We start from the raw sequence: 22941 nt of genomic DNA, 5'->3' as shown, positions 1-22941 counted from the left end.
AATCAGAGAATTTGTCCATCATGGAGCTTTTATCCTACTGACTGAAAATTATCAAAGCCCTGTACAAAGTGTTAATATTTTATGTCTGTTATCATTTATTGAACCAAGTGGGCAAGACATAGCCCAGTGGTACAGCGCTCGCTTGATGTGTGGTCGGTCTGGGATCAATCCCCACCGGTGGGCCCACTGGGTTATTTCTCGTTCCAGCCAGTGCACCACGACTGGTATATCAAAGGCTGTAGTATGTGTTATCCTGTCTGTGGGATGGTGCATATTAAAGATCCCTTGCTGCTAATTGAAAAGAGTAGCCCATGAAGTGGCAACAGCGGGTTTCCTCTCTCAATATCTGTGTGGTCCTTAACCACATGTCCGACACCATATAACCGTAAATAAAATGTGTTGAGTGCGTCATTAAATAAAACATTTCCTTCCTTCCTTCCTTATTAAGCTATGTTTTCTATTTGTTTCAATCTAAATTGGTTTACCATTTATAAGATGAAATAAATATATAAGTACATTGTATATATTATTACCCATATGGTTATAAATATCTTGGTACATATCAAAGTGATACATCCCACTAGAATGCCAAGTGGGACGTAACACTTTGACGTCACCCGATGACATCATCGATTGGCACACTACAACCTTACAGGAATGTCACCCAAACAAGTTGAGTGATATAAATTATGATCGATTATGGGTAATAAATATGATATTAAACTCGCTACCATTTCAAATCATGTGTATGTCCCTCGTGAAATAATTTTCGTTGTCACTCGCTAAAGCTCGTGACAAATGAAAATAATTTCACTCGGGACATAAACATGATACGAAATGGAAGCTCATTTAATATCCTATAATTACTTCACGTTTTCTGGATAGGGCATTCCGTGCGTGATGATAGTACTTTCTAAGGCCACAACAGGTTTCCCATCATGCAGTGCTGAGCTAATTTCATCGGACACTTCCAACAAACCTGAATAAAATAAAGTACCAGTTTATCACAAAACAAATCAAAAATCGGGATTTAGTTTCAACAAGGACAGTCAAATCTAAAGTTGGGCATGGAGGGGGGCATCAAAATTGATAGTTGTGTTTGTGTTAAGCATTTAAGAAATGAAGTTCTCTTAAAGACAACTGTTGTGAGTTCATTAGAACTGTAGCTGTGTTTGTATTTTGCTTTAAGAAATGAAGTTCTCTTAAAGACAACTGTTGTGAGTTCATTAGAACTGTAGCGGTGTTTGTATTTCGCTTCAAGAAATGACGTTCTCTTAAAGACAACTTTTGTGAGTTCATTAGAACTGTAGCTGTGTTTGTATTTTGCTTTAAGAAATGACGTTCTCTTAAAGACAACTTTTGTGAGCCTTGCGGAGCACTCACTCAAGGTTTGGAGTCGGTATCTGGATTAAAAATCCCATGCCTCGACTGGGATCCGAACCCAGTACCTACCAGCCTGTAGACCGATGGCCTGCCACGACGCCGGTCCCAACTGGTCAAAGTCTGTGGTATGTGCTTTCCTGTTTGTGGGACAGTTCATATAAAAGATCCATTGCTGCTAATAGAAAAATATTAATTAATCATCGCCTATTGGATGTCTAATATTTGGTAATTCGGACACGTAATCATCAGAGAAAACCCGGTACATTTTTTCCTAATGCAGCAAGGGATCTTTTATGTGTACTTTCCCACAGAGAGGAAAACACATACCACTTCCTTTGTTAATGTGTATGGTCTGCAGGATAAAGATAATAACTAGTCAAAGACTGTCAGATATCTGCTTTATCCTGTTCAGGAATGAGACATTCCGCTTGGCAGAGCCTCGCGCAATTTCACTTCTTACCGTCACAGAATAAAACAGATATCTGACGTCATTAATTAGTTATTCTCTATATATTTTACCATTTATCTGGTTTGTACTACAACTCAGTCTTCTACTGATGTGCGAGGTGTTGGAAATACACAACCGACAACAATGAAGCTGTAGTGACGGATAGATGGATGGACAGATGGACGGACATCTTTTAAACACTTCACAGTAGGTCTTCACTAAAGCCGACGCTAGTTGTCGTGACAACATCATAGTTATTGGTGTGCATCCAACCTTCAGTTCATAATGTGTGATGAAAAATTCTGAAAGACGAAAATACTGTATATAGTTAATCAAAATAAAGTAGCAACTACTATTTAATGTTTTAGAATTGTGTTACAATCTCTGAGATTTGTGTCAGGGCTTCTAGATTATGGTAGCCCCACTCCCATGGCTAGTGATATTCAGTGTTGGGCTAGTAAATAACTACTATTGCCATGCCCGATGCTAGTGAATTTTTGGGGGTCAAATGTTGCAGTTAAGTCTATTTTGTGAATATAAATATCCTGCCCACACCCAACCCCTCAATGTTAATGTTGTAAGCTCTATCTCCTGCTTTAGATAAACATATTTGATTATTACTAGTATTTAGTAAAAGTGTATTACTTTTAAGTAAAGTAGAGCTAGAGAATTTTTAATCATAGCTAATACATTTTTTAAATCACTGATCCCATGGATAGTGGATTTTATGAAAATTCTAGAAGCCCTGTTTGTGGTAAATTAGTGCAGGGTGCACATTAAATCAATACTTTTCTTAATGTGCAGGGCGAGTTGCTTCCCTCTATTTAGCAAATTTAAAATGGCACAGAAATTATTTATGTTGTTGTTGGAAGATTTATTGTATTAATAAGAGTGTTTTCCCTAGAAATTTGGCAAGGCATGGTAGACAAAACATTTTGGGAGGATTTTCACCATTTTCAGGGCACTTTATTTTGCATTTAAGACAACAACAAAAATTGAAGTAAACATAAATGTAATTAATGTTTTTGCTTTAATAAATGAATGGCAAAATATATAACAGATATTTTTATTAATTAATAATATATTTTTTGAGTGTTTCATTAAGGCAATTTTAGAATTAATTATTGCAAAAGGCCTCTTTAATCTCAGGGCAGCATGGTGCTGATTAAGGCAAGATGGTGATAGACTATTGAGGCATGGTGCTGCACCATGTTAAAACAAGCTAGGGAAAACACTATAATAATGATGCAAGTACTTCAATTGGGATTTAGTGAGTACGTTAGGTTATACATTTTTGGTTTGTGTGTCCATTTGTTGCACTATTTCGGTTGAAAAATGTTCAAACATGGTGCCACTAGTTTTGAATACTAGCTGTACATATAGGGTGTGTACAAATATCTGGACTTAGAAAGAACCACACTTTCTATGTCCCTTCGGACAACTGGTAAAGCAGCAGCCACAGAGACCAACATTTTTTTTTTTAGATAGTCCAACCAGGAGTTCAGAATACAGGGGCGGCACAGTGTAAAAAATAGTGGTACGGCTCATGGTTGCCAGACTTGCCTTTCAAATTACAAATTTCAAATATAACCCACACACACACACACAAGTGGTACGGCCATGCCGTACCTCTTTGAAAAGTGTTTGCCATATAACACTAAAAACTTGTATATTAATTTTGTTTTAATAAATTACATGCTCCACTCCTGCACCCCACCCCCTTTCCATGGCCATGTATGTGATTGTGGTGTCGTGGTTAAGCCATCGGACATAAGGCTGGTAGGTACAGGGTTCGCAGCCCGGTACCGGCTCCCACCCAGAGCAAGTTTTAACGACTTATATCGGAAGGTGTTAGACCACTACACCCTCTTCTCTCTCATTAACCACTAACCCACTGTCCTGGACAGACAGCCCAGAGGTGTGTGCCCAGAACAGGGTGCTTGAACATTAATTGGATATAAGCACAAAAATAAGTTGAAATGAAATGATTAATATTTTGACAGCACACATGGGGGGGAGGGGGGGGGAGGATCAAAATCCCTCCCTGCTAAAAAAAAAAATTCCTCAATATATTTTCCGAAGGAGCACCACTCGACCAAGTCCTAACGGAGGTAGAAAGTGGTTCTTAAGAAAAGTATTGACTTAATGTGCGCCCTGCACTAGACTCGACCCCCGTATAAATTTTGGTTGTCACAGTCTAACACCCACCACCCTCTGCTAAAATCCTTTTATTATATAATTACCGTATATTTAATTTGTTTACTATACATTCATTCGCATCGTTACTTACGCGCAAGTACGTGGGCTGTGCAAAAGACAACTTGTCATGTTACTCTTAGAACGTGATATACATGCAGGTGTATAAAAATTAACAAAGTACTTCTTGGCAATGTTCCAACTTTCGTCGATCTTTAAAAAAGACTTGACCAGTCTCAGGTCTGACTTGCTTTGCGGACACCCAACTTCCGGATTACTCGAGCGGGATTTTTCTTTGTATACACGCCGAATAAAGTCAGCCGTGTGACAGGACAACTGGCCTACTACCGGCCTCGGTGGCGCAGTGGTTAAGCCTTCTGACTATAGGCCGGTAGGTACAGGGTTCGCAGCCCGGTACCGGCTCCAACCCAGAGCGAGTTCTTAAGGGCTCAGTCACTGTCCTCAGTGGGTAGGTGTAAGGCCAGTAAACCCTCTTCTCTCTCTTCAACAACTAACAACTAACAACTAACCCACTGTCCTGGACAGACAACCCAGATACTCGAGGTGTGAGCCCAGGACAGCGTGCATGAACCTTAATTGGATATAAGCGCGAAAATAGTTGAAATGAAATTAACTGGTCTCCGTAGTGGTGAGAGGTAGTTCTTGTTCCAGCAAGTGTTCCACAACTGGTGCAACCCAAGCCGTAGTATGTAATAATAATAATATAAAGTTTTTGTGAGAAAATACACGCATAAGATCTCTCGCTGCTGTTACTGAAATACTAGTAGTAGCCTGTGTGACTAATGGATTTCCTGTCTGTCTCTAGAATAATTGTCGAAATAACCTTTAGCATGTTCATGAGAAGAAAAAGTTAAAGTTAATTTTGTTCAACGACACCACTAGAGCACATTGATTATTATTCATCGGTTATTGGATGTCAAACATTTGGTAATTTTTGACATATAGTCTTAGAGAGGAAACCCGCTACATATGTTTCCATTAGTAGCAAGGGATATTTTATATGCACTATCCCACAGGTAGGATAGCACATGCCACGGCATTTGATATACCAGTCGTAGTGTACTGGCTGGAACGAGAGATAGCCCAATGTGCCCACCGACGGGGATCGATCCCAAACCGACCGCGCTTCAAGCGAGCGATTAACTACTAGGCTACGTCACGCCCCCTGGTATGTAATAATTAAACTGTCTCGTACGCACATCGGTCGTATATCTTCAGTATCATATAGTGGTTAAGCTATCGGACTTAATAACTGGTAGGTACTGGGTTCGCATCCTGGTACCGGCTCCCAGCAAGAGTGAACTAAAGTTAAACTTTTCAGTGGATGGGTATATGGCCACAGCCATGACACTGACCTCTCTCTCTCTCTCTCTCTCTCTCTCTCTCTCTCTCTCTCTCTCTCTCTCTCTCTCTCTCTCTCTCTCTCTCTCTCTCTCTCTGTATGTCTCTCTGTCTGTCTCTGTCTCTGTCTGTCTCTCTCTCTCAGAAAGTTCAGATAGTTAAGATGTGTGCCCATAGGCGTACGGGCTCCAATTTTTGTAAGATGGGGGTGGGGCAGACTGGAGATTTTCCGAATTAAACAAAAGTGCCCGAATCTGAATTAAAAAACCTCCAACATTTATAAATTTTAGCATTACTATATAGGATTGCAAACGAATCATTGTAGACACATTAATTTTTACATAAACTATTTATGTACAAGTAATATTGTGGGTAGAATGATAGAAATGTCAGGTGAAAAGGTTTCAGGCCAACTCATTTTGCTCGAATATCTCTATAGTTTTTGCCAAAATTTGACGATTTTCTCAATCACTGCCCCGTCTCGTAGGCTACTCTTATGGTAGTATTTTGAAGCGCTCGCTTGTCACGGTTGGTCTAGGATCGATCCCTGTTGGAGGGCCCATTGGGCTATCTCTCGTTCCGAGCCAATGTTCCTCAGCTGCTGTAACAAACTTGGCATGTACTATCCTGTCTCTGGGTTGGTGCATTTATAACAGGCATGGCGGAGCAGGGGGGAGACTGGGGGTTCTATGCCCCCCCCCCCCCCCCATAATTCTGTATAAAAAATATTATTGGTGGAAACTTTTAAGGCAGAGATTAATTTTACTTGTAGAATGTAGATAAATGCATTTCAGGACATCTGGTTTTCAAACTTTTACGGGGAAGCACACCTCTGAACACTATAAACTTTGCTTTGTGCCTTCGATCTCAGTCAGTCCCCCACCACCGATGTATACTTGCTTTCGCCGTGCTAGTTCGAGTCACCTCCAGCCCTCTCCTTATTGATATTGATATGTAGTCACCTCCAGCCCTCTTCTTATTGATATTGATATGCTGGGGAGGGCTGGAGGTGACTACATATCAATAAGGGGAGGACTGGAGGTGACTACATATCAATATCGGTAAGGGGAGGACTGGAGATGACTACATGTCAATAAGGGGAGGACTGGAGGTGACTACATATCAATATCAGTAAGGGGAGGACTGGAGGTAACTACATGTCAATAAGAAGAAATGAAGAAATGGTTTATTTAACGACGCACTCAACACATTTTATTTACGGTTATATGGCGTCAGACATATGGTTAAGGACCACACAGATTTTGAGAGGAAACCCGCTGTCGCCACTACATGGGCTACTCTTCCGATTAGCAGCAAGGGATCTTTTAGTTGCGCTTCCCACTGGCAGGATAGCACAAACCATGGCCTTTGTTGAACCAGTTATGGATAACTGGTCGGTGCAAGTGGTTTACACCTACCCATTGAGCCTTGCGGAGCACTCACTGAGGGTTTGGAGTCGGTCTCTGGATTAAAAATCCCATGCCTCGACTGGGATCCGAACCCAGTACCTACCAGTCTGTAGACCGATGGCCTGCCACGACGCCACCGAGGCCGGTACAAATGAATGAATGAATGAATGAATGTTTAACGACACCCCAGCACGAAAAATACATCGGCTATTGGGTGTCAAACTATGGTAAATGCAAATAAATAAAGTGATGATCAACATCAATATTAAAATTCAAGGTTTAAACAGTGTAAAGAACTGTGCAAAAAGGCAAATACAAATATCACAGAATTTTACGGACACCGAATTTTACTCTAAACTTCAATTTGTGCTGTATTGGCCATTCTCAAAGAGAATGTTACACCCCTGCACCACGGTGAGGTTACAGCACACGCAGGGGTGAGGCCGGTACATGTCAATAAGAGGAGGACTGGAGGTGACTACATATCAATATCAGTAAGGGGAGGACTGGAGGTGACTACATATCAATAACAATAAGGGGGGGGGGGGGGGGACTGGAGGTGACTACATATCAATATCAGAAAGGGGAGGACTTGAGGTGACTACATATCAATATCAGTAAGGGCAGGACTGGAGGTGACTACATATCAATATGAGTAAGGGGAGGACTGGAGGTGACTGCATATCAATATCAATAAGGGGGGAGGGGACTGGAGGTGACTACATTTCAATATCAGTAAGGGGAGGGCTAGAGGTGACTACATATCAATATCAGTAAGGGGGGACTGGAGGTGACTACATTTCAATATCAATAAGGGGAGGACTGGAGGTGACTACATTTCAATATCAGTAAGGAGAGGACTGGAGGTGACTACATATCAATATCAGTAAGGGGAGGACTGGAGGTGACTACATATCAATATCAATAAGGGGGGGGGGGAGGACTGGAGGTGACTCGACTTACCGCCATGCCTGTAAAAGATCGCTTGCTGCTATATATAATCGAAAAGAGTAGCCCATGGTGTGGCGGCAGCGTGTTTCCTCTCTGTGATCCTTAATCATATGCTCGACGCCAATATAACATAGGCTCTAATGTGTAGAGTGCGCGAACCTTCTTTCTTCTTGTGGTCTAGTAGTTTGAATGTTCAGTCGTGTTATAAATTTACATTTGGCAAACAGGATCCCATTTTTGAAGCGGACAGGTTGACTTATACCCGAATTAAAAGAAAACACTGGAATCTGGATAACATTTATTCGTATTAGCCTTATACCAAACAGCTATACACTAGTAGCCCAGCCGGGTTGCAAACGAATCACTACGCATTTTCCCCATGGACTGCAACTAATATTGTGGTTAGAATGATGGAAATACATGGTGAAAAAGTTTCAGGTCAACTTATTTTGCCCGATTATCTGTATCATTTTTGCCAGAATTTGAGGATATTCTCCAGTTGCCCCCACCCCTCCCCGTCTAGTACACTTGTTGGTTATTTATCTTCAATATCGTATAGTAGTTAAGCCATCGGTACCAGCTCCGACCATAAGTGAACTAAAGTTATGCTGTTCAATGTGTAGGTATATGGCCACTAAGACGACACTGACACCTCTCTCTCTCTGTCTCTCTCTCTGTCTCTCTCTCTCTGTCTGTATGTCTCTCTGTCTCTCTCTCTCTCTCTCTCTCTCTCTCTCTCTCTCTCTCTCTCTCTCTCTCTCCCGAGATCGAGGGCGCAGAGCAAAGTTTCTAGGGGGTTCGATGAATGCTTCCCCGTAATGATGTCCTGAAATGCAATTTCCTGCATTCTACAAGTTAAATTCATCGCTGCCTACAACCAATAATAGCCCCTCCAAGCCCCCCCCCCCCCCCCCCAACTCCTGCTCCGCCATGACTGTAACGGGATAGAAGAACGAAAATTAATTGAATTCAATGACTGTTCTTATAGGCGGATCCAGGAGAGGCCAGTGACTCGCTCCTTAAATATATTTAAATGTCTCTCCTTTTTTTTCTGGCCCATTTACGTACTGCATTTTCTTTTTCTTTTTCCAGCCTCTAATGTGTTTTTGTTTTTACAGGATTAAATAACCTTTCTTTAGTTATTTCTTGGAATGTTATTTTTTGTCGAAAGCACTTCTACTGGTGAAATTTTATCTGCACGACCGCTGTGGACTTTTTCAGCTAAATACTGAATGAGTCCCATACTGTATGTCAATAGCGTTGTAGTCGCGTGTGTGCGTGTGTATGTGTGAGTGGTGGGGGGGGGGGGGGGGGGGGAGGGGGGCAAGATATCGATGTAGCTGTAGCTGTAGCAAAGCGTTCGCCTGAAGAGCGATGGGTGTCATCAATGACCTTAATTTTGTCGCCCCATGATTGATACATCAAAGACAATGGTATGCACTGTCCTAAGGAAAAGTATATATAAAAGAGCCTTTGCTGCTTTATCCACAGGTGTCGGGTTGACTCCCCCTGGCATCTGTTATTGGAGGAAGGGACCTAGCCCGGTGGTAAAGCGTTAGACTGATGTGCGGTCAGTCTAAGATCGACCCCCGTCGGTGGAACCATTGGGCTATTTCTCTTTCCAGCCAGTGCACCACGACTGGTATATTAAACTCCGTGGTATGTGCTATCCTGTCTTTGGCATAGTGCATATAAAAGATCCCTTACGATAAATGTAAAAAAATTAGCGGGTTTTCTATTTAAGACTATAACTCTGTTATTGGTAGGAGTAGTGGGTCTCTATGTGTGTGTCTTTTCTCGTAGCTCGATGCGCGGTCGGTGTGGGATCGATCCCGTCGGTCGGCCCATTGGGCTATTTCTCGTTCCAGCCAGTGCACCACGACTGATATATCAAAGGCCGTGGCATGTACTACTCTGTCTGTGGGATGTGCATATAAAAAGATCCCTTGCTGCTAATCGAAAATAGTAGCCCATGAAGTGGCGACAGCGGGTTTCCTCTCTCAATATCTGTGTGGTCCGTAACCATATGTCTGACGCCATATAACCGTAAATACAATGTGTTGAGTGCGTCGTTAAATAAAACGCCCGTAATATATAATAGCCGTTACATGTAACCGTTTTATTAATTAACTATATGATTATACTTGTTGATATTAAGCAATAATGTGCATTATATATATATCGTTGAATATGCATACCAGTCCAAAAGCCTTGCTTTAGCATTCCTTTAAAATGTATCAGAATTCGGTTATACGTTCTAAGCGTTTTATGACTTCACAAAACGAGTTCCAAAATTTTAAAATGAAGCGTGTCATGGAATTCCTTCGTTCGTGATTCAATTAAAATGTCTTGGATGATACAATAGCGAGGTTTGGTTTTCCAAATGAATGTAATTTCCATTTATAATCCACATTTAGAGAAATAACGCCTACTAAAATTTAAAATCTGTGACTGGGTGCCTTTAACAGTTTCAAAAATGTGCACTCTGTTGACTGCGAATGGAATTATATGTCTTCCCAACGAATTTGCAGCTGTTTGTATATATATGATAATTTTATAGGCATTTTTTGAAACCTCAGTAAACCTAATACCCCACTAAATCGAATATTTTATTCGGTCCGGTCTCCTATGGGTGTTCCGTTTAGAGAAGTTACACTATACATGTATAATCCAAAACGGATGAAGAAAAATCTTCACTTAAGGTGCGCTTTGCACTAATGCTATACACAAGGGTATATATATATATATATATATATAGATCTCTCTCTATATATCTCTATATATCTATCTATCTATCTATCTATCTATCTATATATATCATGGGCGTACATAGGATTTTGAAAAGGGGGGTTCCAAAATAGATTGCAGAGATATTGGGCATATATTTCTATGTTGAGTAAATATAATAATGTCAGGGATTTTGAAAAGGGGGGTTCCAAAATAGATTGCAGAGATATTGGGCATATATTTCTATGTTGAGTAAATATAATAATGTCAGATATCAATGTCAGATATATTAAATTATTAAAAAAGCGATTTCGGGGGTGGGGGGGTGGGGGGGGGTTCGGTTGAACCCATCGAATATGTGTGTGTATATATATGTATGTATGTATGTATACACACACACACACACACACACACACAGTGAAACCTCTCAAAAACGGGCCCTCTGTAAACCGGAAATCCCCCCAAAATGGATATTTTTCACGGTATTTATTAAAAATCAGTACAGAACTTAACCTCTCTAAACCGGACATTTTGATTGGTTCCAAGGGTGTCTAGTTTATAGGGGTTCCACTGTGTGTGTGTGTGTGTGTGTGTATATATATATATATATATATATATATATATATATATATATATATATATATAATCTTACACACCCGTTGGTGAAAACACCATGCGTTAATTTTGGTTACACATGGTTCTTAACACATATGTACGTGTGTTAACAATTCAAGACATACGACTGGAAATCGATTAGACTGTGACGTATCGTTAACCTGACATTCATGTGTCTGTGACGTGTAAGCCAGCTACAAGTGCAAAGGCTGTAAATAACCTTTAACCTATATATATATATATATATATATATATATATATATATATATATATATATATATATATGAGGGCTCAAATAAATGAAGAGACAAAAGGAAAGTTCTTTGACATTTTGTAAAATTATCTCTAAGTAATATGAGCCACCTCAGTATACAATTGTCGTGACTTGAGAGTCGTTACATAAACGTTTTTAACGGTTATTCTTAAAATATAGGTTATGTCCCCTACGTTACGGAATTACCTCTTTTTAAAAAATACATCACACAATCAATATCAAAAGCAGTTATGGCATGTTGAATACGTGTCAATTTGGAAAATCCACATTTAGTATTTACATAGCTGATAATATTACCTATACTAATATCAGCATGGGTTTTTAAAACCTATTATCGTCACAAAGGCATTAAGATAACCGCTCACATAAGGCACGACATAAATACATGCCCATACACGTTTTGACGCCTCACCAATCGTGCGGATGTGCACAGTGTTAACACACCATGAGATATACGTACGGACAAGAAATCAATATCCATTATTTCAATGGATATTAATGGCCAATAGATATCAGTGTATTTTGTTTCCACTTCATTAAAACAAAAATCTAGTTTTTTTGTTGTTATTGTTTTTTGGTTTTTTTGGGGTGTGTGTGGATAAGATGGTAACACAGACTACTTTCTGCCGCGCATTACGACGACACTAGACTAGTAACTGCTCCAGTAACCTAGTAAGCACTGCTGGTGTAGCTGTCAATTATGTAACAACAACTTACATAATTTTGGGCGTACTTTTAAAAGAGAAACATTCAGCAATCCTTACAGATGGACAAGCCAATCACGTGAGTATTTAAAGACTGAATGTATTTAAGCTCTGGCGCTTTATTTCGCTCAACAGCATATTCGCTGAAGAGCTGGCAGAATCGAAACAACCTCAAACGACCTACTTGCCCACCTGCCGTGTCCAAACGTGTACGTCAAATCTGTATGTGTAAATCGCTGGCACAAGCTACTGTATATTATGTACCATTAACGTCAAAAACACAAATACGATATTTACGGAAATATTATTTTACATTTTTCAGCTACGATACGTGAAACAAAATAGATTGCAATCAATTAACGTAAAAAAATCAACAATGTGGATGTAAAACAAATCCATTCTAGTAAACAAAAGTGAAACCAAATTTAGTTTTATTGGCGACCCATTAGCCACGAAATGTTTTCTTCTAACAATTGATTGATGGAGTTACTTCCCTTCAAATTGAAGTTCGGTAACTTTCGTGAGATATCGGGAGAAGAGTCGGAAAATTGTTTTCACGAATATATGCGATCTTTTCCAATTTACTAGTGTAGCGAGGTGTTCCATTTAATAATAATAATAATAATAATAATAACTATATTAAATGATTTACTCCAGAGACAAACTGGCCTTTTAAAAATTTAGTGACCTTCTGATAAACTAGGGGAGGGGATGTTTACCGATACTGATGGAGTTTACTGCCAAATCAAATGATTAAATGTCAGTAAGATCTCGATGCGTTTCGTTATTTTTTTTAAGTGGTCACTGGGAACTTCGAGGGTTTCCGCTAAAAACAGTGTCAGAATGACCATGTGTTTGACGTTCAATAGCTGATGATTTTAAAGATAAAAATCAATGTGCTCTAGAGGCGTCGTTAAATAAAACAAACTACTTTTCAACATTCATTTGAGGATCCTGAGCATTTGTACTGCATTTCTATTCATTGGACCAATTGACTGCTTCGAACCAAGTGTGTACTTTAATACTGGATGCATACAGAATAAAACTAACATTGCAAATTATAAAATTGTTAAGTCTACAATTTCTTTGATACACTAGGAAAGATAATATTCATAACATTTTTTTTAAATGTTATTGTTGGACAGATAAATATAGAACCCTTCTTTTCAGTTTTCATTAAAATAAATTGTTATAACTTATTTACTGGTTTCTATTCAATTAAGGTTCAACCAAGTCTGTCCTGGACCGGTACAGAAGTTAAGTGTTATTATTAAACAGCAAGGGGTCTTTTGTATGTACTCTCCCACAGATAGGTCAGCACCATGTTGCCCTCAAAATCAAAATACCTTGCCTTTTATAAATTTATAAGTTGCCCATGTAAAAAGAAGCCTTTAAACACACCTATGTGGATAGTACTACATATTTCCTTTTTTTTAATTAAGTTATGAAATAGATATAGAAAATAAAATGGCCATACGGTTTTTGTCTTTTTGAAAATTGTATAATGGAAAAAAAAGCCCTTATAAATATTTAAAACTGCACATAAAATATGCCCCCAAAACGTCACTTTACCATGCCTTACTTCATTTCTAGGGAAAACACTGTAATGAATGGTATTTTTGGTTTGCATAATGCATTTCTATACATGCAGAGGTTATTTTGGATACCGGTAGTCAACATCTTTATTTAATATCCATAAATAAAATTATTTTCCAAAATAAAATGTTTTTCCTACCTACCTACCCTATATTTTTCCAGCATGTAATAGGAAACAAGTAATTATTTTTTTTCGGCCTTAGTTAAATATTTTTTTAAACGGAAAAATTCAATTTGTCAAGTGTTCTGGTCCGGTCCGCGTTTTATCAACACACATCGCTAAAACTTGACGTTACTGATAGGCATTACGTTTATACCAGTGAATAGGTTGTAAAATATCATTTTTGAATGAACTGATTCATAATTAACACAATTTATATACTCAAAATTATTTACAATTATTATGAATGGATTATGAATATTATTCACTACAACAGAGGCACAAAAATGTAGCATACCTTTTGCAGATCGAATGTAATAATTGAAAACAAATTCTAACAACAGGGGTCTTAAAAATCGTAAAAATTAAATGCTTTGGCCTTGTTGATCTGGCACATGTGAGGTCATGTGACGCGCACCGAATGTCAATTCATCTTTCTTCATTTTAAGTCAATTTCTACGAGTCATGTGGACCCCATATCGGTAATTTTAAGGAATAAACAAAAACGACTTAGTAAAATTAATGGTTTTAGGGGTTTGTAAAGTTTTGTAGTTAGATACTTACTTTTCTGAACTTTATTGTTTCTGAAAATGTTCCTGAACTGTGAAGAAAAACCTCATAAATGAACGACATGCCGATGATAATAAATCGGATGTTGATTGCGCGAACCGTGCACGATAAAAAACAAAGTGAACGGAATTTGAAGCATAACGCAGTTAGGGACGTTGACGATAATCAGTTTTGTATGTGATGTTTAAATATGTTCCATGGATCACTGATCTGAAATAAAAATCTATTATTATTATTATTATTAGTTTATTGCAAGCAGCACTGTCGAGTTATATTGGAATGCTGATCATTGCGCCTAGCCATAATGTTAGCTGTAATGGGATTGTTTATCAACGATTGCGCGTACACAGGATTTTATTGGTAACGTATGGATGGAAAGGAAATGTTTTATTTAACGACACACTCAACACATTTTAATTACAGTTATATGGCGTCCGACATACAGATAGAGAGAGAGAGGAAACCCGCTGTCGCCACTTCATGGGCTACTCTTTTCGATTAGCAGCAAGGGATCTTTTATATGCACCATCCCACAGACAGGATAACACATACCACAACCTTTGATATACCAGTCGTGGTGCACTAGCTGGAGCGAGAAATAGCCCAATGGGGCCCACTGACGTGGACTGATCTCAAACCGACCGCGCATCAAGCGAACACTTTACCACTGGGCTACGTCCTGCCTCTAGGTAGCGCATGGATGCACATAATCCTCGTTCAGCCACTGCACAAAGTGATAATAAACATATCGGTAATACTCCAGGGTTTAGGAAGAGCTGGGAACAGGTACTAAATGATGGAGCAAGATGTAAAATGGGTAGGGGTGGAATTTTAGCTCAGTCGGTTGAGTGCTCGCCTCAGATGCTTGCATCGCAGGATCGAACCACCGTGGTGGATCCATTTAACTTATTAGGTTTTTTTCTTGTTCCAACCAGTGCACCAGAACTGGTCAAAGGCCGTGGTATGTGCTTTCCTGTCTGTGGGAAAGTCCATATAAAAGATCCCTTGCTACGAATGGAAAATGGACACACACATGTATATATGTAGGGTCCACGGGAATAACTTATGATCTTGAAACAGATAGTATTATAATGGTATGTCAAGGTGACAATGACACACTAAATTTAAAGTCTGTAATTATGTTAGGCCATTAAAAATAGTTGGTACATTATGCTTTCTTGGGCATAAATATTCCACGTTTGCAGTTGTAAATGTTAAAATTAAATCTCTCTCTCACTCTCAATCTCACTCTCTCACTCTCACTCTCACTCTCACAACTAACTCTCTGTCCTGGACAGACAGTCCAGATAGTTAAGATGTTAACCGTAAATAAAATGTGTCGAGTGTGTAGTTAAATAAAACATTTTCTTCCTTTTTCCATGTAAAAATGAGTAGTGATTCATTTGCAATCCTACATGCCTATAGCTGTTTGGCAGTAATGCTAATATGAATAAATAATGTTATCAAGATTCGGGCATTTGTTTTAAATTCAGGTAAAAATCAGCCTGTCCCCTACAAAAATGGGAGCCCGTAAACTCCTCTAAACAGGACACCTGGATCAAGTAAAAAGTCTGGTTTTAAGAGGTATCCGGTTTAGAGAGGTTTTTTTTTACAGATATTTAAAAAGGGACTGTGAAAAATGTCCGGTTATATACATACATGTATATATATATATATATATATATATATATATATATATATATATATATATATATATATATATATAGACAGCAGGGTTGAAATTAACATGAAAACCATGGTCGTCAGCAGGGACACTTGAAGAAAAATCTTACTGGCCCTTCTCAAATTCAACTAGCCCTCCAAGCAAAAATAAAAACTAGAATTTTCTTTGTTGAATAATAACCATGTATAATAATAACCATGTATATAGTCTGTTTGTGTCAAAAGAAAGGAAAACGACGAATCGGCATGTAACTTCATAATGAATGAAGTTAAAATTCATATTAAAAATTATATTGAGTTTTAAATCCATACCAACCCAAAAAACCTTTTTTGAAAAAGAAATCCATTATAAATAAAAAGTTTCTTTACAAATTATAATTGAATGATACAGATTAAATATGTTTAATACAGGAGTAAAGAAAAATGCTAGAACACAGCCAACTTATGCAGCTCGACGTGCATTGTCTCTGAAGTAATCGATAATGCAGTATAAAGAGACTAAAACCTTTAAAACATTTTTTTTTTTAAATTCAAGTGTCTACAATATGTTTTGTGCTGTATTTGTTTACAGCCCCAAACCAAAATCGTAGAAGCTGAGACTGAGTCTGGTCAGTCTGGCGCTGTCAAAATATAGAATATGTTCAATAATTATAATATCGTTTCCTGTCAGGTCTGTAATTTGCACCAGCAGTGTCTTTTGTCACATTGGCATTTGATCCAGTTTCAGTGCATTTCTTTTTCAACTGGCGACTGCTAATTTTCAACCCTGAGACAGGATTCAAACCTAATGCACAGATTCACACAACATTTGACGGCCCGCGACCTTAAACCGTAAATGCCATATAGCCTATACTAATAGACATTTTTAACATTTATTTTTCAGACAAGACATCAGTCCATTCGGACTTAGTGATGTAGAATCAAGACTAAAGGACTTTCCACATTCTTTTCAACTTTATACTGTGTTCTTGTTAACTAAGGATAAAAGAAGAGCCATTCTTAACAGGTTACAATCAGAACGCAAGAAGGAAAATATGTCTTCAATGGAAAAGAATATAAATGACAACTTTTCTTCCTTTCTTTTATTTGTGTTAGACGATGAGAAACAAGCACTGGAGAAAAACACAGACGTTTTCAATCGAGACAGTTCGAATATTGTAGCATGTGCAAATCGTGTGTGTTTTCTTCACCAAAAAGATAAATATGATGCTGAAGAGATCTTGAGAAATTTGGAGAAAAGTAAAGAACAAGATGAATCATTTAGAAGAATGCATGCAGTAGCAGAGGCCGAAATGGCATACTGTTTGTCTCGAATATCACCTTTCAATTACTCACAAGCTGTGAAGCTGTATAGATCTGTCAATACAAAATATCCTAATGAATATCTGTGGATGTTTCGTGAAGCAAAAACTCTCAGGCGGTGTGTTACTTTAAACAGCTTTTCACTTGATCCAACGCATGACATAATTGATTGCACAATTCGATGCAGCGAATTGCTAAACAAACTTGTTGAATTTGCTCCAGAACATGACAAAGCTAAAGCATGGGTTGAACTTGGCGAGTTAAACTGCTTAATTGAATACGATTCAGCCCTTTTTAAGCATATTGACACTGAAATGATAAAGAAAAGAACAAAACGGGTGCTTCCCAGAGTAGGCCTATGTTATGAGAACGCACTTAGTCTCTCTATGGAGGATGTCTATGTGCTTGAACGGTCTGGAAGATATTTCAGATTCTGTGGCGATCTAAAGAAATCTAAGAGTCTGCTAACAAAAGCGATTGGGCGACGAGGAACAGGATTTTCACACCATCACCTAGCTTTGACACTAATAGAAATAGCAAAGGCAGATGCAGGATCGTTGCCTATAAATCCTAATGATAAGACATCGCAATGCAATGTGCCTATAGACTTTGAGGTGAGTACTTTTAACACTATCCACAACGACACAAAGGCTCTAATGGTCAACAGTGAGCCAGATATCACTTCTCAAAATCTTAGTCCAGACTCTGAAGATGCATTTAAAAGTGGCAGTATATCTTTTCAATATGAATGTTATAGTGGAGCTATTTACCATCTTACTAGATCAATAGAAATTACACGAGGATGCAACATCCCAGCAGTACACGATTTGGGATTTCTTTATTTGAAAATAAAAGATTATGACAAAGCCGAGGAAACATTTAGAAAAAGTATCCACATTCCCGAAAGTCATGGATCACCATTACTCCGAGTTGATGCCTACGAGCAAACAGGCTTGAGCTGTTTAAGAAAGAGTAAAGACACAGACTTAACTGAAGAAGAAAAACGGAGTTTACGCAAAGAGGGAATGTTTTTCCTCACAGCGGCTGTAGAAAGGGCAGCTAAACTTGTTGCTGGAGTCTTTTGTCTAAATATGACACCTTACAAACATCGACAAGCCTTCAAAACAATCACCGAACTTCAACACAATGAATATTCAAAATCTGGCGACACAAAAGTGTTGGCAGAAGAAGCACGATTGTATGAACTGGTCAATAAACATAGCGAGGCTTTGGATATTTACGAAAAACTAGAAGATGTAGAAGAAGAAGTTAAATTTGAAATCTCGATAAAACTAATTAAGAGCTATCTTGCTGTTCGTGAATATGACAAAGCGAAGCTTCGACTAAGTCTGCTTCTTTGCACAAATGAAGCCGGTAATATCCCCCCTGGTCTTGTCATTTCAGTTTACCTAAAAACAGCATGCCATCTGCTAAAAAATGGACTTAAGCTGGAGCTTGCACACACGTGTTTTAATAGTGTTTTCGAGTGGAAGTATGGTCCAAGAAAGCACGGAGAGGGGAATGGATTTGATGTGATGATTCTTCACGACGAACAAGATGCTGTTACGTCAGAGATATCAAATACTGTCAAGTGTGTTCTTGAAAAGTTCACAGGTCTAAAGATCACCAGGAACGCAGACGAAGGCTGTGCTGCAGATCTGGAGATGACCGTGTATGAAAATCTGATGTCGTCTGCTAGAGTTATTGTCATTGTTTTAAACTCCCATCCTCTGCATCGACTGATGAATTGGCTCATACAAATCGCAATGGCGATTTCTTTGAAAGAAAAAAACATGTTGATCGTCTGCCTAACAGCAGAAAACACACACTCGGTCAATATTTTACGAACATTCAAGTCGAAGCAAGCCCCGAAGACTTTTAACAATGAAGATGCAAAAATTAACTGGTTACTAGACTTTTTCCCAATGCTGGTCGATTTCTCGGCGAAATAAAACTAATTCTTAAACTTCTTCGAAACTTATTCGTGTAAAAACTTCAAAAAAAAGAAGAAAAACAAAAAAGAGAAGGAAATGTTTTATTTAATAACGCACTCAACACATTTTATTTACCGTACAGTTATATATGGCGTTGGAATAAAACAAAAGATACGTCATGCGGTAGAATTCGCTACATTATCGATTTTGAAAACAGCATCGCATTCAGTTAGTTTGTTTTGTTTAACGACACCACTAGAGCACATTGATTAAGTAATCATCGGCCATTGGATGTCAAACATTCAGTCATTCGGACTCATAATCAACCGAGGAAACCCGCTACATTTTTCTAATACAGCAAGGGATCTTTTATATGCACTTTCCCACAGTTTGACATCAAAGTAGTATTCAATGCAAACCTGGTGACGTGAACAACTGTATTGATTGTCATTTGAGGGAAGAAAGGAAGTTTTTATTTAATGACACACTTAACATTTTAAAATCATTTGGTGTCGGGTATAATGTTTAAGGACCATACACAATGAGAGAGGAAACCCGCTGCTGCCAAGCAATGGACTACCCTTTCAGATTAGTAGCAAGAAATCTTTTATATGCACCATCCCACATACAGGATAGTACATAAATAGCATGGCCTTTGTCATACCAGTCGTGGTGCACTGGTTTGAACAAGTTATTCGAGGGATTTGAAGGTAAAATGCATACTGAACTCCGTATTCACGTGAAAGCTAGCGGTCTTGTCGCCAAACACAATATGCAGTATTCTTGAACTCTTCTGAAACCAAGGCGTGGAACGTAGCCCAGTGGTAAAGCGCTCGCTTGATGCGCAATCGGTCTGGGATCGATCCCCGTCGGTGAGCTCATTGGGCTATTTCTCGTTCCAGCCAGTGCACCATGACTGGTATATCAAAGGTTGTGGTATGTACTACCCTGTCTATTTCTTTCTTTTGGAACCAGTGACATGCTCAGGAGAGCGAGCAATGATCATGATCGAGTGTTTGCTAGACTGGTTTTTGCGCCTAGCGTTAGATACATTTGATGTGATAGAAGAAGTTGGTGCCAGTGAAATTGTTCGCAAGCGCTCCGACTTCTGAGCACTCCACTGGTTGGTGCAATGACTGAACATTAAATGTAGCGTGGTGATACAAAATAGATCCAAAAACAATTTGATTGTTTACATAAAATATGTAGAATTTACATTTAAAATTAACGACTCAAATGATCACAAATTTCTCCTTTTCATTTTTGACATTTTATGTGGGGATGGGGGTAGAATGATGGAAATACATGGTAAAAAGGTTTTAGGCAAGCTCATTTTGCCCGAATTTTGAGTATCTGACCCCTCCCCATCAGTCTTGTTTGTTTACCAATAATAGCCAAAACATATGTCACTGTGTTTTTTGTTTTGTTTTGTTGTTGGTTTATTTTTTGTAATTTTTTTCTCCAAAGGACCACACCACTGCTATCAAATATACTGAACTCAAAAGAAAGTTTGTTTTGTTTAAAGACACTACTAGAGCACATTGATTTTTTTTTTTTTTTTTTTTTTTAACTTTATTACCCCAGATCACTTGGAATGTCAAGGTTGGGGTGCCTTGAGTCATCGTCTTACAATGTACAATAATAATAAAATTATATAATATTTCATATATACATGTATGTACACATACATATAGATGGATACACACACATACATATATATATACACACTTACATACATATATATACATATACATACACACATACATATATATACATATACATACACACATACATATATATACATATACATACACACATACATATATATACATATACATACACACATACATATACATACATATATATACATATACATACACACATACATACACATGCATATACAAGTAAACATATACACACATACATAAATATACCGGTATATACATACATACATACATATGTGAAACATATGGTAGTTTCTCCTCTATATTGCACAAGCATATCCATATTTGGGGTTTTTTAAAATAATCTGAGGGTCAAAATGGATAGATAACACGAGCAGAGGGGAGAAAAGAAAGGGAAAGAAAGGATAGAAAGGAAACGTTTGTCTATCAAAACACCCAAATGTTTTGGGGTTTTTTTATTTTAAATAACTGCTTGAAGTAGGTGTCTAATGTAGTAAGAACAACACTTGGTATTCTAGAAATATGAATGAAGTATGGTGATGTTCAAAAAGAAGTATGGCAAACAGTTTTTCAATCTAATTAAAATTAGCTCCACTATTATATGTGGATCTAACAGCAGCCAGTTGGAGCTCATGTCCACCAATCAAAACCTTACTTGCAGAATCATGCCAGTGATTTGAAAATAATTTGAAAATATTCTGAACTATCCTGAGGGTATACGATATGTAGGCCCATCAACACTAAAAAGGTTAAGCCACTTTCACCAACGTTCATCGAAGTTTTGATACTTACAATTTTTAAAATAAATAGATCATTCTATTTGAAGTTTGTTTTGCAATTTCGTTTTTATAACATTAAAATTAAGACTGTTGTTTAGTATTTTCATACTATAAATGTGGTTTTATATTGATTATTAACCAGTTAATTACTTGGTTCACATCACTGTTTATCATACCAAACATAACTGTATGCTTATTCAGAGAAATTCTAACGTCCATTTTTTTCAAATATCCATTCCTCCAATGCATTCCATATATATTTTATTTTAAACCCTTAGATGCATATTTTGTTTGTGGCTTTGGTATTATATATTTATTATTTAAAATATTGTACAAATCTTTACTTCTCGTGTTTTCATTTAGCATAATTTTCATTTTAAAAGGTAATATAGGTCTTTTTGAAGGGGTGAATGTTGTATTGCTAATGTTTTGTAATGAGTGTAAGAAAGATTTTACAGCATTCACTAACAATGCATAATTTAAAAAGTTTGTCTTCAGGTCATATATTCCTTTCAAAGTAATGTAATAAAAAATGTTTCCTTCACCATCAAGTAAGTCATTTATGAACAAAATTCCTTTGTTTATATAATTGATATACACAAATGGTTTATTATCTTTTAGTATTTTTGTATTGTACCAAATATTCAGTCTTTGTATATCTTCTGTATTGTTAAGATTTTGGTTTTTCTGTATTAACAGCCAGCTGATAAGTACATCTTTCCAAAACCTATTTTGGATATTTTTCTGCTTTAATGTAATGAAATAATCTCCATGAATAATAAGATCTTTTGTAGTCAGACCGGTGGTTGACTTAAATAAATATACCCATTTTGTGTTGTTTAGAAAAAGTCTTCTCATCCAAGACGATTTTAAAAGAGGTCATAATGTGATGTATATTTGGCATTTTTAAACCACCATATTTGTAATCTTGTGTTAATATATCTTGCTTAATTTTTTCGGGTTTATTTAGCCAAATAAATTTGAAAAACATTTTATTTATATCTTCTATAATGTATTTTGGTGGATTTGGTAATGATATTAATAAGTATATGATTTTAGGTATTATTAAAGTTTTGAGAACTATAATTCTTCCTAATGCTGTAAGCTTTTTAAATGACCAAATTTTTATCAGGTTCTGCATTTGCTTGATTTTAGAGTCAAAA

At 37.5% G+C, this 22941-nt stretch overlaps 2 protein-coding genes across 3 annotated transcripts in view; one reads left to right on the top strand and one right to left on the bottom strand.

The window, feature by feature from the left end:
- LOC121377321 (pseudouridine-metabolizing bifunctional protein C1861.05-like) overlaps window positions 1–4377 on the bottom strand; it is a 41416-nt gene extending 37039 nt beyond the window's left edge. Inside the window, exons 1-3 of one of the 2 annotated variants that reach the window (XM_041505262.1) lie at window positions 4122–4377; window positions 1903–2133; window positions 868–979 (exon numbers count right to left, since the gene is read on the bottom strand). In XM_041505262.1, the coding sequence (XP_041361196.1) occupies window positions 868–979; window positions 1903–2083 (293 nt within the window). In that variant the 5' untranslated portion in view covers window positions 2084–2133; window positions 4122–4377. The remainder of the gene's footprint in view (window positions 1–867; window positions 980–1902; window positions 2134–4121) is intronic. The other variant, XM_041505263.1, reaches the window with a different exon arrangement.
- A 12591-nt stretch (window positions 4378–16968) lies between these two features.
- Window positions 16969–20922, top strand: LOC121377684. The gene has a single exon (XM_041505764.1). It carries the CDS (start codon window positions 17113–17115, stop codon window positions 19330–19332), a length of 2220 nt encoding a protein of 739 aa, XP_041361698.1. The 5' UTR covers window positions 16969–17112; the 3' UTR covers window positions 19333–20922.
- The last annotated feature ends 2019 nt before the right edge of the window (window positions 20923–22941 follow it).

This window comes from Gigantopelta aegis, chromosome 7 (genome assembly GCF_016097555.1).
Source record: "Gigantopelta aegis isolate Gae_Host chromosome 7, Gae_host_genome, whole genome shotgun sequence".
NCBI lineage: Eukaryota > Metazoa > Mollusca > Gastropoda > Neomphalida > Peltospiridae > Gigantopelta > Gigantopelta aegis.
This window is presented reverse-complemented; position numbering and strand designations above follow the sequence as displayed.

Coding starts and splice junctions, on each gene's coding strand:
- LOC121377684 (XM_041505764.1), top strand. CDS start 17,113: ATGTCTTCAATGGAAAAGAATATAAATGACAACTTTTCTTCCTTTCTT.